At 47.0% G+C, this 16,950-nt stretch overlaps 1 protein-coding gene across 9 annotated transcripts in view; it reads left to right on the forward strand.

Moving 5' to 3' along the window:
- The window catches only part of TNS3 (tensin 3), a 222,564-nt gene that overhangs the window by 41,564 nt on the left and 164,050 nt on the right, over window positions 1-16,950 (forward strand). For 6 of the 9 annotated variants that reach the window (XM_005205612.5, XM_024991105.2, XM_024991104.2 and 3 more), the window contains exons 2-3: window positions 3,548-3,659; window positions 15,507-15,544. Coding sequence is in view for 4 of the 9 variants with exons in the window: in XM_024991104.2 (XP_024846872.2) it covers window positions 3,548-3,659; window positions 15,507-15,544 (150 nt within the window). In the remaining 5 variants the exon portion in view is untranslated. The remainder of the gene's footprint in view (window positions 1-3,547; window positions 3,660-15,506; window positions 15,545-16,950) is intronic. The other 3 variants (XM_059885917.1, XM_015470044.3, XM_059885918.1) reach the window with 1 other exon arrangement.

Consider the following 16,950-nt stretch of genomic DNA (forward strand, 5'->3'; position numbering starts at 1 on the left):
GGTTGGATATAACTTTCCTTCCAAGGAGTAAGCGTCTTTTAATTTCATACTACCTACCATTTCTCCTTTCCTGAGCTTTGTGCTGTTTTATCGTAAATTTTACTTCTACTTATGTTAAACCTCACAATGTATCATTATTAGTTTTTATTTAAAGAGTTAATTATCTTCTGATGAGTTTTAAGTAATAAGTAAAAGACCTTACATATTTGTCCATGTAATTAATCATTTCTAGCGGTCTTCATTCTTTTGTGTAAAGCTATATTTTCATCTAATAGTATTTTCCTTTTGCTCAGACTATCTTTAACATGTCTTGTAGTATGTGTCAGTTGGTGATAAATCATTGCAGCTTTTGTATATTCTAGGAAGTTTATAATTCACTGTCATTTTTGAAGTGTGCTTTTGCTGGATTGGCCAGTTTTTTCTTAGTGTTTTATATTGCTACACCGTGTTTTCACTTGCTTTTTTTTGAATGAGAAATCTACTGTTATTTTAATGCTTAATCCCGTGAGTGTAATTTGTGCTCCCCTGCCTCCCTGGCTGCTTTTAAGATCTCTTTTTTTTCCAGTTGAAGTATAGTTGATTTAGAGTGTTGTGTTAGTTTCAGGTGTACAGCAAGTGATTAATTTAAATATATATATTTCTTTCTAGATTATTTTCCATTATAGGTTAATGTAAGATATTGAATATACTTCTATGTGCTGTGCAGTAAATCCTTGTTGCCTATCTGTTTTATTTATACTAGTTTGTTACTCCCTACTCCTAATTTATCCCTCCCTTTCCTCCATACTTCTTTGGTAATCATAAGTTTGTTTTCTGTATTTGTGAGTCTGTTGCAGTTTTGTTTAAGACTGTCTCTTTGTAACTGGGTTTGAGCAATTTGGTTTTCATGTGCCTTATGTAGTTTCTGTCACATTTTTTTGTGCTTGAGATTTTTTTGAGTTTCTTGGATCAATGGGTTTATAGTTCTCCTCATGTTTTGGAAAAGTTTCAGCCATTATCTCTTCAAACCTCCCTCCACCCACCCATTTTCTTTCAGGGGCTTATAAGCTGCTAAAAGTCCCACAGTTCACTGATACACTTTTTGTTTGTTATCTATCTGTTTATTTACATAGGTTGCCTTTTCTTTCTGTGCTTTATTTTGGTAAGTTTCCATGGTGATATCTTCAAATTCACTAATCTGTTCTATTGCAGTGTCTGATCTGTTAATAATTTTATCCAGTGTTTTAATATTTAAATATTAAAATATTTAATATTTTAATATCTCAGTTATTTGCATTTGCTTCTGTAAATGTTTGTTTTGGATCTTTTCTTACCTACCTTTTTGAACAAATGGAATATAGTTATAATACTCTGTTAATATCCTGTGTGCTTATTCTCGTCAGTTCAGGGTCACTTTCAATTGACTGATTATTCATTATGGGTTATGTTTTCCTGTTGCTTTGCATGCCTGATAATTTTTTAAAAAGTGTTTATTTGTTTTTATTCAGCTGCACCAGGTCCTAGGTGTGGTGTTGGGATCCTTAGTTGTGGTGTTGAGATCCTTAGTTGCAGCATGTGGGATCTAGTTCTCTGACCAGGGGTCCAACCAGGGCCCCCTGCGCTAGGAGCATGGAGTCATAGCTGCTGAACCACTAGGGAATTCCCATGCCGGATAATTTTTGATTGGGTACCAGGCATGGTGAATTTTACCTTGCTGGGTGTTGGGTATTTTTTTATTTCTACAGATATTCTTGAGCTTTGTTCTGAAATGCAGTTAAATTACTTGGAGAGACTTTGAGGCAAGATCCTCCTGTTTTCTATGCAATATTCCCTGAATCTTGGGTTTTCCTGGTCTGGCGGTGGGAAGAAGGACTATTTTCGGCTCTGTGTGAGCACTGTGTCCTTAAATGGGGGTTCTTTCCCCAGCCTTGAGTATCTTCCTCAAACAGCTGTGTGTACACACATGCTCTCCGGTACTGTGCTGAATGCTTCCGAGGGCCCTTCTGAAGATCTTAAGAGTTCTTTGCAGCTCTCTCTTCTCCAGTGCTCTCCTTAGTGAACTCTTTCTTGCTGGCTTACTCAGCTTGAATTCTTAACTCCTTTCCTTCAACCCATGTGGTATACTGGTTCGACCTTCCCTCTCTGCATCCTGAAATCTTTCTCCATGTAGGAATTTGGAGACATCGTAGAGCTCACCTCATTTTTTCCTGCCTCTGAGGAACTAGATAGGTTCATTTGCCTTTTCATCAGTCACTGTGTGCTCATATCTGACTTCTTCATTCAGCCTGATAATGCTTTTGATGTTCACTCATGATGTTGCATGTATTAGTAGCTTACTCTTGTGTATACCCAAGCAAATATTTGGATATATGATATGTATCCATTTTATGAATATACCATGGTTTGTTTGTCCAGGTTCCTTGTGATGGACATCTGGGTTACTTCCTGTTAGGGGCACTTTTTAAAAAGGTAGCTCTGATCATTCTCACACATGTCTTTGCAGACATATTTTTTAAGTGTCTATAGAAGTGGAATTCGGAGAAGGCAATGGCAACCCACTCCAGTACTCTTGCCTGGAAAATCCCATGGATGGAGGAGCCTCGTAGGCTGCTGTCTATGGGGTAGCACAGAGTCGGACACGATTGAAGCGACTTAGCAGCAGCAGCGGCATCAGCGGCAGCAGGAGTGGAATTGCTGAGTCGTAAGATTGGTGTAGATTTAAAAATATGTGTTAAGAAATTGTCAAGCTGCTTTCCAAAGTAGCTGTACCATTTGTCTCCATTCTCGGTAACACTTCTTCTTCTCAATGAATTTTAGCTATTCTGGTGTGAGTAATGGCCTCTGAGAGTCCATGCGGATATCGGTTATGTTAGAATCCTCTGTCGCATATCAGAAAATGGGAATATGATTGGTGTTTAGGTTCAAAGGCAAATTGAATTTTTATAAGATCCTCAGCCATAGCTGTGAGCCTTGCTTGACACTACAAACATGGAAATGGTGGCTAAGTGGTCCCTCTCCTTGCCGTGCCTGTGTGTGTAATGGATTCGATGCTGTACCAGGTTTAAAGAGGAACCGCCTGTCCTGTCACCGTGGTCTGATGACAGCTTCTCCACCAGTACCTGAGTTCAGAGAGGCTAAGGGGCCAGGAAGGCCAGTGAGTTAGTGTCCTCTGCTATAATCATGCTGTTTGCTGATTGTGTCTTCCCTAGAAAAAAGCATTAAGACTCTAGGCATGCACGTGGATTCTTTTGTCACAGAAGTGGTGACTGTAAGCCTGCAGTCTGGAAGCTGATACACTATCGCATAAGCCCTTCACCCAGGGGATTATGAGGTGGGCGCATGTGGGTCATCACTAGGGCTCTGGCACTAAGCGTGCTGATGGGGTATCCCAGGCTCCCGGGATCCCAGCCTTGGCAAGGTGCTGTCTTGTTCTGCTCTGTTTGCCTGGTCAAGTTCCTGTTTCAGCTCTTCACCAACTCAGCTGGATTTATTATCTCTTGAAAGGGAAAAGGAAGAGCAAACGGACTATCAATGGAAGCGCTGACACTCTCTCCCTTTACTTTTTCAGCCAGAAGAAGTAACTGCGAGTCTGCACAGTTTTAAGAACAAGGCCTTTAAAAAAGCCAGAGTCTGTGGGGTTTGCAAACAGATTATTGAAGGTCGAGGGATTTCATGCCGAGGTGAGTCCACGTTGATCCTTCTCATGCCGATTAAACTGAAGCAAAGCAAACAAACAAAAACCCAAAATGAAACCTTCTTTCGGGAGTTTCCAAAGTTAAATCATGGAATTCCCCATCTTAACCTGAGTTTCCCCTTACCCTCACTGGACTGGGATGGAACGTATTTACACAGATATATGCTCATGAGAAATTTTTCCAGAAAGAGCAAAGTTAGTCTTAGGAGGTGGGCAGCCGTGAGTGTCTCATGACTTATTTTCCTTCTGTCCTGTAGTGTCAGTAGCTTGAGTCATCCCCTTTTGTTTTCTGGTCTCTTACCAGAGTTTACAAATGAAATTTTTCTGTTCTTTTGAGTGATGGTTCATTGCGTTACTGTCCTTTTAGCCTGTTGTCAGGCATTGCGCCCGTCCATAAACAGAGCCACCAGCTTCAGTATTTGGTGTTTAAACCCCAGGTAATCAATCCAACTTGCTATTTTTTTGTGTTTTCATGGTAGTAAATCTGTATAACGGACATGTGAGGAGGATTTCTATTGTTTCCCTTGAACCCTGTAATCGTGGTTCTGTGTCACAGAGTGGAGGCAGGTGGGGTTACCTGGGAGAAGGCTTTGGGCTGCTCTGGGCTTGTTATCACTGATGGGTTTGGGATTTTCTCTGTAGAATAGTTCCAGGGTTGCCTCTAGGCTCCCCATCCTCCCAGTGGACTCCCTGGCACATGGTCCCTGAGGGCTGCTTTGGGGTTAGGCGGCCTCAAGGAAAGATGCATGATGGCCAAACTGCAGTGGAACCTTAGAGGGGGCGGGAGGCAGGTGTGTCCCCTCCTCTGAAGCGCCCCTCCACTGTCAGCGCTGACGGTGCCTTGGAGCCAGCTCCCGCCTCTCCTTCCCCCTCTGCGGCCTCCTGGAGGTGCCATAAGTCCCCTCCCTCCCTCACCCCACACGGGTCTCTGTTTCAAAGTTGACGCACCTGCTTCTCAGAGTGCATGGCGCTCTCACCTTGTCCTTGTATGCAGCCTATCTCACAGGGCCTGAAGGTTCCTCTCCACCTAGAAAGGGTGAGCCAGGCCCTGGGGGCTGAGGCGTCACCTGTGGGGGTGCACCTGGGGCATGGATCCAGCACCAGGCCTCTTGGCACAGGCCCTCTCCCCACATCAGCAGGCCTGCATGGGTGTGCACGTACACACGCACACACATGCACGCACAGACACACACACACATGCTCACAGGAGCATACACACACACATGGAGATGCAGAGAAGGGCGTGGCCAAGACAGGGCTGGGCCAGGAGCACAGGCTGGTGCTCTGAGTCTGTTAAGATCAAAGTCTGCTCTCTGAGTCCCTGATGTGGGTTGCAACATTGTCCTCTGGATGGCTGGTGCAGGGCCTGGCTGGGATGGGTGTGAGGTGCTGAGCTCACTTTCTGGCACTTCACTTTGCAGCTGCTGTGATAATGATTTTTGCTCGATGACCCCACCTGAATGTGCCGGGGTGATTCCCACGTGGCTGACACGGGGGACCTTAGCTGGCTGCTGTCCACATGTGCAGGTTATGAACACAGACCAAGCTGGTTTAGCTCCATAGGCCCAAGGGCTCTGTCTCCCACATACAGTTAATGATGGCCTGGTGGTGACAAACAGATTGGCTCTTGGGAGAGTCAGTTTCCTTCTCATCTCTGTATAGCGGAGGCCTGAGTTGACTAATGGGCTATCCCAAACATCCTTTTAAAACTCTCAGTACTTCTGCCTGAATGACCTATAAGATACAGTTGTTCTCTTCAAAGTAAATGGAAGCAATGAGATCTGACCAGACTGGAGACAGCGGTGCCCAGCAGCTAGGATTTCCCATCAGGCCAGAGCTCCTCAAGGATGCTGACAGCCCCCAGTACCGTCCAGGGCTTGGCATGAGAGCATATTCCAGGCTCATGCCTCCTTCCCTGTCCTGCAGCTTCCCAGGCTTGTAGGGGCCAGGAGGGGCCCGGAATATTCTTTGTTTCTGAATGATCTGTCTTATGGCATTTGGTGCCTGTGATATGTGAGATGTCAAGGAGGACTGAGAGGCCTGGTGGAGTGGTGTGGGTGGCATGTGGTTGTGTGTGTGTGTGGCTGTGTGCTCGTGGTTGTGCGTGCGTGTGGCTATGCGTGTGCGTGGTTGTGCGTGCGTGTGGTTGTGCACCGTCTAGAATTCTATGGGGGAGGCAGTGAGATCTCAGGATACCACTGGGTGCGGCATTGCCCAAGGCCAACTCGGCCCCGAGGACCCTGTGCAGGACCAACATAAAAGGATGGGAGGGCAGAAGGGTGGCAACAGGCTGGCCTTGTGCAGTGCTAACTCGTGATCTGTCTGGCTTATGCTTCTCTGGTCTAAGAATCACTGTGGTTCTGTTTTATCTCATAGTCTGCTAAGTCGCTTCAGTTGTGTCCGATTCTGTGCGACCCCATAGATGGCAGCCCACCAGGCTACCCCATCCCTGGGATTCTCCAGGCAAGAACACTGGAGTGGGTTGCCATTTCCTTCTCCAATGCATGCAAGTGAAAAGTGAAAGTGAAGTCGCTCAGTCGTATCTGACTCATAGCGACCCCATGGACTACAGCCCACCAGGCTCCTCCATCCATGGGATTTTCCAGGCAAGAGTACTGGAGTGGGGTGCCATTGCCTTCTCCAATCTCATAGTCTAGCCCTGTGGAAATCACTTTTTGGACCCATCTAGTTCTTTTTTTCTTGAAGAAAGTCCTTCACTAGCGACTGTCCCATAGGTGCCCTCTGCCTCAGGGGGTTCATCTCCACGTGTCATTTCCCCGTAGGAACACTGCTATTGTGTTCTTGTGTGGGGAAACCAGGGCACACACTGTCACCCCACCACTTGGCTGGGATGCTTTGCCTGGTTTGGAGGCAGTAAGAAGAGGTCTGGGGCTGGGCACAGGTCCTGGGGCCGCTCTGCACTCATGCTCCCCTTCCCTGTGTGCACACCCCAGCAGACATGCCACAGTCCCCATTCTCACCTGGCCTACTTGTTTTGTCTTAAGGCCACACTCCTCTGTTCTGAGCCCTCCAGCTGAGGGAAGTGTATGGACTCTCCCTGAGAGGCCCTGGATCCATCCCTCGTGGCCAGGTGGTGGCACTTGTCACCCTGAAGCACGTGGCCAGGAGCAGTGAGCTGGCAGAGGCCACCTTGGTGGCATGTACAGCTCAAGGAAGCCACATTCTTGGCCAAAGGAATCAGCTACCTGGCTATGGGCACTGGAGGCTGTGCTATTGGGAGAAGTAAACAGGAGCAGGTCCTCCTGAAGGCACAGGTGGCATGGAAGGAGGCCACAGTGACAGGTGCCCATGGAGGCATCATGCTCTATTTCTGGGTCCAGCACGGGGTGTGTTCATAATGTGGTGAATGTCAGCCCTCGGGCATTGAGGGGCTGGGGACTCACCTGTATCATTGTTCGTGAGGTATCTACTGACTTCTCTCCAGAAAAAGGTGTTTTAGAACTCCCTCATATGGTGGGGACGGGCTTCCCAGGTGGAGCTAGTGGTAAAGAACCTGCCTGCCAGTGCAGGAGACATAAGAGACACACATTCAGTTCCTGGGTCAGGAATATCCCCTGGAAGAGGGCATGGCAACCCACTCCAGTATTCTTTCCAGGAGAATCCCATGGACGGAGGAGCCTGGCGGGGCTACAGTCCATAGTGTCACAAAGAATCAGATACAGCTGAAGCAACTTGGCACTGGCACTGGCATATGGTGGACTGTAAACACCTATGAGACTACTCAATAGGTTATCATATTTATGTACCTAACTGTAAAAATTGTGTCGATAAACAATAGCTACTCTTTTTTGAAAAAGAAAGGACTCTATGTGCCAGGAGTCTTTTAGACATTATCTTCTTAAATTAAATTGATGTGTGTGGGAGATCCAAGAATTGTGATTGTGACAGTCTCTTTCTCAAAAATGCCATCATCAGTGACATAGCCCCTGACACTGTCAAGGGAAAAAAGGCCTATGGCGGGGCCCATAGGGATAGAAATGTGAGAGCTGGGTGTTTATATGTGTTGTTGCTGTGTAGCCATCTTCTTAGCTGTGCTTTTTGTCTGCATCCGAAGGCTGGGCTTTTTTCCCTTCTGCACTGCATCCCTCTGGATGGGCAGGGGCAAGATGTGGGGGTACCGCTGGGTTGGGAGCCTGGCACAGTCACAACGAGTGTAGACAGGGCCTGGCAGGGTCAGTGGTTGGCTCCTGCAAAAGAAGTTGTGGCCCTGGACAGGCGCCTTTCCTGGCCTTCAACCTGCAACCTTTACAATTTGCCTGTTGAGTCGTTAATCTCTAGGATCTCTTCCTTTTGTCAGGAAGCTATATAGATATCATAAAAATCTCAGACAATTTAGTAGTTTTCCCTCCTAATAATTTAGATGTATGTTGTATACATTTGCACATTGAGCCAGTGTGTATGTGCTGCCTGCAGACATTACATGGCTTCTCTCAGTGATCATGCGCAAGTTGTGTGAGGTCTTACTGGAGGGGCCCTTCCTTTGACTTGTTTCTGGAACAGTAGGGAAGCATGGACCCTGGAGACAGGCTGCTTGGATTCCTGCCCTGCCTCTCTGTGCTTGAGTTTTGTTTTAGAGTCATTGTGAGGAACAGAGTAAAGGCACAAGGAACGCAGAGAACACTGATTGGCTCCAGGAAGTGTCTGGTAGTGTTAGGTGTTATTCCTGTTGGTTATGGTGTCACATGCTGATGGTGGTGATGATGGAGAAGGGTTAGGTGTGTACTCTGTGACTTTGGCTAATATTTTTACTATTCTTTTTCTAGCTTGTTCTTGATTTCAAGTCACTTATTTTCACATTTTAGCCTGTTTGCCACAGATTATTTTTATGTGGCTCACTTAGAAGAAAAATTTCATTTTTAAGAAGCTATTGTTTGTACATAGAGGCTCTTTAACCCCTGTTTCTCAAACTGTAACTACAGGCAAAGCCACACAGATGGCTGGTGCGCGATGGGGTTAAGCGTCTGGTTGTGGTTTGCCTCCTGCTGCTCAGAAACCTACAGAAGCGGTTCCTACTCTGCCCTCCCCACCTGCCAGGGCTTTGAACAGGTAGCCTGTTCTCACTGCTCCACTGAGGTCTCTTGGGTGGGTTAAGTGGCCAAGCTTCCACTGAAAATCCTTCTACAAGTCCACACTTGAGGGCACTGGCGTGGTTGATCATGATGTTCTAGTCCTGAGTGGGTAAGTCTTTTCCTGGGTGTTGAAAGTTGTAAGTTCTGCAGAACTTGGCCTCATGGAGGAGATGGATTCAGAGAGAATGCAGTGTCAGATCAGACAGAAGTGATGGCATTGGGAGAGATGGTTTGCCTGAATTTAATAATGAAATAGGAGAGAACAGACTGGAATGGAAAAAAAAAAAAAAAGAAATGCTGCAAGAGACAACTGTAGGGAGGAACCTGAACGAAATGAAGGTTGGAAAAGAGAGCAAAAAAGAGGACAGAGGGAAAATGGGATGGAGGGGGGCTTTGTAAGGAATATCTGATAATGACTTTTCCCCTTTGGTTAACTGAACACATATTAACTGCCTGCTGGAATAAAAATATGAGAAAGCTGTGACCTGTTTGTGAGGAGCTCAGAGTCTGAGGGGGGAGTCCTGTCAGTGGGGAGCTCAGAGTCTGAGCGGGGAATCCTGTCAGTAGGAAGCTTACAGTCTGGGGAGGGGGGTAGTTCTGTCCCTGTGTGTGAGACTATCACAGTCTACAGTATGCTAGGGGATTACAGACAAAGCTTAGGGCTGGATAGGCTGATCAGCATGTCAGCACTTGCTTTGTGCCAGGTGCTGAATTAGAACCCCAGGACATGGTGTCAGTTAGGACCATCAAGGCAAGAAAAAGGAGCAGGTGACCAAGCAGTGAATGTGGCGTTGGGCCCTCTGCTATGAGCATCTGGTCACCCGTCTCATGTAGCTGGTGACTGTGGGTGTGGTTAAACTGGGGCAGAGGTTGAGGGCAGGTTGGGTGACCTTGAGGGCAGAGGCAGAGAAGCAGAGGTGAGACCCAGGGCTTGTCTCTCTCTGGGTAAATATGTGTACAGTGTTGTATGACAAGCCTAAAACAGTGGCCTGGATTTCCAAGGCTCGTGGAGACTTCGGGAGAGTAGCAGTTGCAAGACAACAAGGAACAATGTGGGGCCTTTCAGAGCCAGACGCTCTGGACAGTTGCTGCTGCTGTTAAGAGTGGATTCCTGCCTGGGACTTTGGAAACCCGTTTGACCAAGGAATGCGGTGCAGGCCCCAGGCTTGTGGAGGTGAGGATTCCATGTGTCATTAATTCCTAGAAACTTGTGAGACACGCACTGGCCACATACCCCTTCGCCGGTGGAGAAAGACCCCTAATGGGAACTGCTGAGGGAGCCTTAGGGAGCTGACCGTGGACCTTGGCCTTGAACTTAACTCAGTCTTTCACTTGATGCTTCTCTGCTTTTCATTTTTGCAGGTCAGTGGATGAAAAGTGGTGTCATGCTCTATTATGTTTTTTACATTCCTCTGGTTATCACTGAGACTGAGCATATAAAAAGATAGTGAAAAGATGTCTGTTATGTATTATTTATTCATTTTTGGCTGTATTGGATTTTCATTCCTGTGCGCGGGCTTTCTCTCGTTGTGGTGAGCAGGGGCTCCTCTCTAATTGCGGTGCATGAGTTTCTCATCGTGGTGGCTTCTCTTGTTGCACAGCGTGGGCTTTAGGGCATGGGGGCTCAGTAGCTGCAGCACGTGGGCTCAGCAGTTGCGGTGCGTGGGGCCTAGAACACAAGCTCAGTGGTTGTGGCACACAGGCTTAACTGCCCCACGGCCTGTGAGATCTTAGTTCCTGGACCAGGGATCAAACCTGCATCCTTCTCACTGACAGACAGATTCTTTTATTTATTCTTGGCTACACTGGGTCTTTGTTGCTTTGCACAGGCTTTCTCTAGTTGTGGCAGGTGGCAGCTCCTCTTTGTTGTGGACTGCAGGCTTCTGTTGTGGTGGAGAACAGGCTTGAGGTGTGTGGGCTTCAGCAGCTGCAGCATGCGGGCTCAGTAGGTGAGGCTCCTGGGCCTTAGAGCACAAACTCAATAGTTGCTTAGTTGCTCCCTGGCATGTGAAATCTTCCCAGACCAGGGATTGAACCCATGTCCCCTGCATTGGCAGGTGGATTCCTATCCACTGCGTCACCAGAGAGGTCCCTGTAATGTTCTACTTAGTAAACTGGCCTTTCAAATCCTTGGCTCATTTAAAAAATTAGATTATTTTTTCTTCCTGATTTCTAAGAAATCATAGTATTGATATTATAATATTAATGTTTCTATCCTTAAATTAGATAGGATTTAGGCCAATTTTTAATGGATTTTGACCTACAGAAACGTCAGTTCCTTACCATTCCAACTTACATGTTGCAAACATTGTGAGCAGTTGCTTGACTAATTTTGCTCATGGAGTGGTTGTCATGTGAAAGGTTTAAGGTTTGGCTAGTTCAGATTTACCCACCATTTCATTTCATTTCATTTCTGTTTTGTTTCTGTTTAAGAATGCTTTCCCTTCTCTGGGGTCTTAATGATGTTCTACAATACTTTATTCTAATATTCATTTCTGCTTTTCCAATTCTGTTCCAATTTCATGGTTGATTCATCTGGAATTCATGTTATTTAGGTTATTTCTCATGAGTGAGCTGGTTTTCCCAGCATGTTTAGTTGTGTGGCTCATCCTTTTGTAAGTGAATATGACAGTGTTTCTCCCCTATGCCGAATTCCCACATGTGGACCTGTCCATTGCACATGTCTGATTTTATAGAGTTTAGAACCAGCCTGCCAGTGCAGGAAGCATAAGAGACCCAGGTTTAATCTCTGGGTTGGGAAGATCCCCTGGAGTAGGGAATGGCAACCTACTCCAGTATTCTTGCCTTGGAAAATTCCATGGATAGAGGAACCTGACGGGCTATAGTCCCTAGGTAGCAAAGAGTCGCACATGACTGAGCACATATGAGCAACATTATAAGCATTGTCACAGGTTAGCTTTTTAGAAGTCATGATTTCTCAGTAGCCATTCTGAATGTCATTTGTGGATATAAATATTTTTTCTTCTTTATTGCTTCAGTAACTTCTTTTTCCATGGCAGAAAGGGGTCTTTGATATCACTTTTATTCCTCATTACATGCCACGAGAAGAATAGTATTACTTTATGCACATAAATTGAGTGCACATTATGTGTGACTTAGTTGGCTGGATCCCCCTAGCTGCTTCTGCAATCAGTCTGTTTCAGCATGGTATCAGTTAAGGTTCTTCAGCAAAACAGAACCAATAGGATGTATATAGAGAAAGAAATTTACTGCAAATAATTGGTTCATACGGTATGGAGGCTAAGTCTTGTCTGTAGTTGGCAAGCTGTGATCCAGAAGAGCCAGTGTGTAGTTCTTGTCTGAGTTCTAATCAGCAGCAAGAGATGACCGATGTGCCAGCTTACTTCACCATTTATTCTTTTCAAGCCCTCAGTGAATTGGACGAAGCCCACCACAGTGGAGAGGACAATCTGCTTCACTCAGTCTACAGTTTCAAATATTTTTCTCATTCAGAAACACCCTCCCAGACACACCCAGAATACTGTTTAACCAAATATCTGGGCATCTTGTGGCTCAGTGAACTTGACACATAAAATTAACCATCCCAAATATGTTGTTTTGGTTGCAGTCGTTGAAGAAAATCTAGCTCTATAAGATACATATTTGGAAAGGAAAGCATATTCTTTTTTGATATTACACCAAAACTCAAATGATAGTTTCTCAGTTTCCAAAGAAGACATAAAAGTGGCCAATAGATGCATGCAGAGGTGCTCAGCATCACTAATCCTGTTGTTGTTGTTGTTCAGCTGCTCAGTTGTGTCTGACTATTTGCGACCCCGTGGACTGCAGCACGCCAGGCTTCCCTGTTCTTCACTATCTCCTGGAGTTTGCTCAAACTCATACCCGTTGAGTCAATGATGCCATCCACTTATCTCATCCTCTCTCGCCCCCTTCTCTTGAGGGAAATGCAAATCAAAACCACAGTGAGATACGACCTCACACCTGTCAGAATGGCTGTCATCAAAAACACAAGGGAAAACATGCTTTGGTTAGGGTAGAATAAAAAGGAGAACACTTGTACACTGTTGATGGGAATATAAATTGGTTCAGCTATCATGGAAAACAGTATGTAATTTCCTCAAAAAGTGAAAAATAGAGTTATCATATGATCCAGCAGTTCCACTTTTGGGTATATAGTGAAAGGAAACAAAATCAGTATCTTCAATAGATGCCACGTTGGTTGCAGTGTTATTTACAACAGCCAAGACATGGAAACAGCCCAAGGGTCCATCAATGGTTGACTGAATAAAGAAAAGGTGATAAAACATTATTCAGGCAGAAAAAAGAAGGAAATCCTGCCATTCACCATCATGAAACAGCAGTGTGCTAAGTCAAACAGAGAAAGATAAATACTGCATGGTATCACTTATATATTGGAAACTGAAATCTGAATCTGAGGGACCATCTGTGGTGCTTGGCTGTTGGGTGGAAAGTTCATAATACTCGGGTTACCGGCTTACATCCCAGGAACAGTGGGTCCACCTCTCAGGATCCTCGCCTTAGGACTCTGGTGGTTTATGCAATTCAGTCTGATTAGTTAACCTTTGTGAATGTGATGGTTTGCCCTGTAATGGCCTAAGGCTCTTGTCATAGCCCAGTGCGCCATCCACCGTGACTATTTCACACCACTGTCGTGGTTCCACACACCAGAGTTCCTTTTTGGGTTGAATCGGTTTGTTGATCTGCTGCGTAACCAGTTACTCCCAAAGTTAGTGACTTACTGTGGCAGTAACTTCTGTTCTCACCATTTCTGTGGATCAGGAATTTGGGAGTCACGTGGCCGGGCAGTGCTGGCTCAGCGTCTCTTAGGAGGCTGCATCATCTGAAGGCTCTCCTGGGGCTGGAGGACCTGCTTCCCAGGTGGCTTCCCAGCTGGCTGCTGGCGGCAGACCTCAATTCCTTCCTATGGGCCTCTTCCCCAGGGCTGCCTCAGTGCCTCACACGTGGGCAGGGTTCCTCTCAGAGGGGGGGTCCAGGAGCCCAGAGCAGAAGTCACTCGCCACACCCTCCACCGTCCTGCCTTGTCACACGACCTGCTGTCACTGTGTGAGGGGACGCACGGGGACACAGGCTCCAGGAGGAGCCCTGAGGCCATCTCAGGGGCTGGCTGCCACAGGAGGCTGTGCCTGTGTCCTGGCTGCAGAGTGGTCCGGCCCGCCCCATTCAGTGTGTGCAGATAGAGCTTCCTCTGGAGCCGGGGAAGTCTTCGCTGCATTTCCGCTAATTCTCATCTTCCCTAAAGGCCAGAGGGCCCCTCAACTGCCTTCGTCTCTATCTCTGTTCTTCCTGCTGGCCTCTGCCCCTGGCTGTCCTTCTGTCTAAGATTTTAATCTGGTGTGAAAGCCCCTTTATTCCAATGGCTAGCCTATCTTGATTAGAAAATCACTCATCACCTTTTCTGGGTGGACCCATTAGAAGATGTAGAATAAATATTTGTCTTTGTGAATAATTTCACAAACTTTGGATGCATAGAAAGAGCTCAAAAACTAGATCTTGCAAAGATAATACCCCTGGCTGTCCCCTGCTGGAGTTCCAGGGATCCCCAGCCACGGGCTCTTTTTCTTTATTAGTTTGCTTCACCCTCATTCAGTCCGAGGTGGGCTGTGAGTTAGGGCTTTCAGAAAACATAGAGGATGAAAAGTTTGGGCCCTGAAGTGCTGACCGCAATTTGGGACCTATCTCCTGACCTCAGGCATTGTTCTTCCAGGACCCCTCACTTCTATACACTGATGCTGTGCTTTGCAGTTTCAAAGCAGGGTCCCTTGGATGATGGCATTTTGGCATCACCATAACCCTGGAAGAGGAAAGAGGCCTGGTTCCACCTAGGGCAGCCCAGCCAGGCTGGGCCAGTAAGCCCCCAGGTCCTGTGCCCCCAAGCCTAGATCCCTGTCCCCTATCCCACAATCACCCCCTGGGTTTATCGGATAGATGCCTGCTTGGAGCCCACAGGGGTGCCTGTACTGCACTTACTTGGTGCAGTTGCTTCATTCCGCACTGTCTCCCCGTCCTTCTGTCTCTGCATGGGAACATCGGCAGACAGGCCCCAGTGCCCCGAGCTGCTTTGGTGGGGGGAGGCTTTCATGTCCTGTAGGCACAGCTGCAGACCACGGAGGGCGGGCCTGTGAAATCCGCATTGGTTCCGGCTCTCTCTGCATTGTTGGGGCCTCCGAACCAGCACATGCCTCTCTCAGTCCTCACAATGGCCTGGGTTGAAGGATCCCCTGCAGGAATTTAGATGTGGATTTGTTCTGACAGTCAGTTCTTAGGTCATCCGGAAGTGGAAGAAGCGTGGAAGGCAAATGTCCAATTTCTCACTAATTTAAAGGCGCCAGTCCTGAGTCTTCTGGGGCATTTTCAAGTTTCTCTCCTTTCTTCAGGGAGAAGCTGTAATTTCCAGGCAAACACTGATACTTTCTACTGCTCAGCTTTGCTGCCTTTCTCCTCCCAAGGTGCTGATCTGGTGGCCTGAACCCCTGGAAGAGCCAGTATGTTGGTAACTCCTCTCCAGAGTTCCCTGCGCCATCTGGGCCACTGCTGACACTGCAGAGGTGGCTGGGTTCCTGGACACCATGTCCATCCACCCCACACTCTGTTGAACTCAGTGTTGTGTCCTAAGCGAAAAACAACCTCCCTCTGTCTGGACTTTCTCAAGAATTTACAGATGGAAATGTAAAAAGTATGGAGAGACTGCTCAACACACCTTCTTTTTCCTTCTCTTGCAGCCTGCAAGTATTCCTGTCACAAGAAATGTGAAGCCAAGGTAAGTGTTACATCGCTCTCCCTTGGGGCTTCTGGAGCCGAATTGGCCTGTGTTGAATGATGTGTATGGGAGGAGACTGCATTGGATCGTAGCCACAGAAACGAAACTCTTTAAGAAATGGCTGCTAGATGCTTTCTGATAGGGTGTATAGTTTTCCTCTCAAGAAAAAACTGAGGAGCTATGAAATCCATGTTTTTAATTATAGAAAAATAACTCTTAAGAATTTGGTTTCAGAAAAGAATTTGGTAATTTTGTCCTGGCCATGTCACAACCCTTTCTCCACATCACATGATCCCTTCTTTCTAATCACATTGATGTGCTGCTGTTGTAGGGTAGGGAGGGGCTGGGTAGGGTCTGGGGCCCATGGCTGGCCTTGGGGATTTTTCTGGTTTCATTTTTGAATGTAGTTCATACATGGGATTTGGAGGACTTCCCAGGTGGTGCTAGTGGTAAAGAACCTGCCTGCCAATGCAGGAGACGTAAGAGATGTGGGTTCGATTCCTGGGTTGGGAAGATCCCTGGAGGAGAAACGGACAACCACTCCAGTATTCTTGCCTGGAGAGTTCCATGGACAGAGGAGTCTGGTAGGCTGCAGTCCATGGGGTTGCAAAGAGTTGGACATGACTGAAGCGACTTAGCATGCACATACATGGATGGGTTGGGATTTTCAGGCAGTCATGGAAGTATGGAAACCCTGAATCAGGGAAGTTGTCCTATATTTGTGCATTCCCTGGAAGGGTTAAATTGCTGGGTGGCCCTACGAAACACTTGAGGTCTGGGGTGCTGGGTTGGGTGCAGAGATTTAATTAGTGGGGAATGAGGAGGCCTGGAGGAGAAGTCAATGGCAACCCACTCCAATACTCTTGCCTGGAAAATCACATGGATGGAGGAGCCTGGTAGGCTGCAGTCCATAGGGTCGCTAAGAGTTGGGCACAACTGAGCGACTTCACTTTCACTTTTCACTTTCATGCATTGGAGAAGGAAATGGCAACCCACTCCAGTATTCTTGCCTGGAGAATCCCAGGGACAGAGGAATCTAGTGGGCTGCCGTCTATGGGGTTGCACAGAGTCGGACGCGACTGAAGCGACTTAGCAGCAGCAGCAGCAGGAGGCCTGGAAATGGCATATGGAAGCTGCAGGCACCCCTAGATAAAGCCCTGGTTTTCCACGTGGGTCCCGGTGTCTGCATCTCTCATACATTCCAGGTATGATGTTACCTTCAGTGGGGCCAGGGCCCATGCATCGCCTCTCCTTTCTGGGACCTCCTCAGATGCCCTGCAGGTCGCCCTGTGGCTGGAGGTCCAGGGAGATGGGGTTTAGAGAGTCTTGAGATTTTGTCGCTGCTCTGGACCTCATGGGTCAACCTTTCCTGGTTGGGCTCTGAGTGGAAGGAATGTGTGCTGGAG

Source organism: Bos taurus, chromosome 4, assembly GCF_002263795.3.
Source record: "Bos taurus isolate L1 Dominette 01449 registration number 42190680 breed Hereford chromosome 4, ARS-UCD2.0, whole genome shotgun sequence".
NCBI classification, from domain to species: Eukaryota; Metazoa; Chordata; class Mammalia; order Artiodactyla; family Bovidae; genus Bos; species Bos taurus.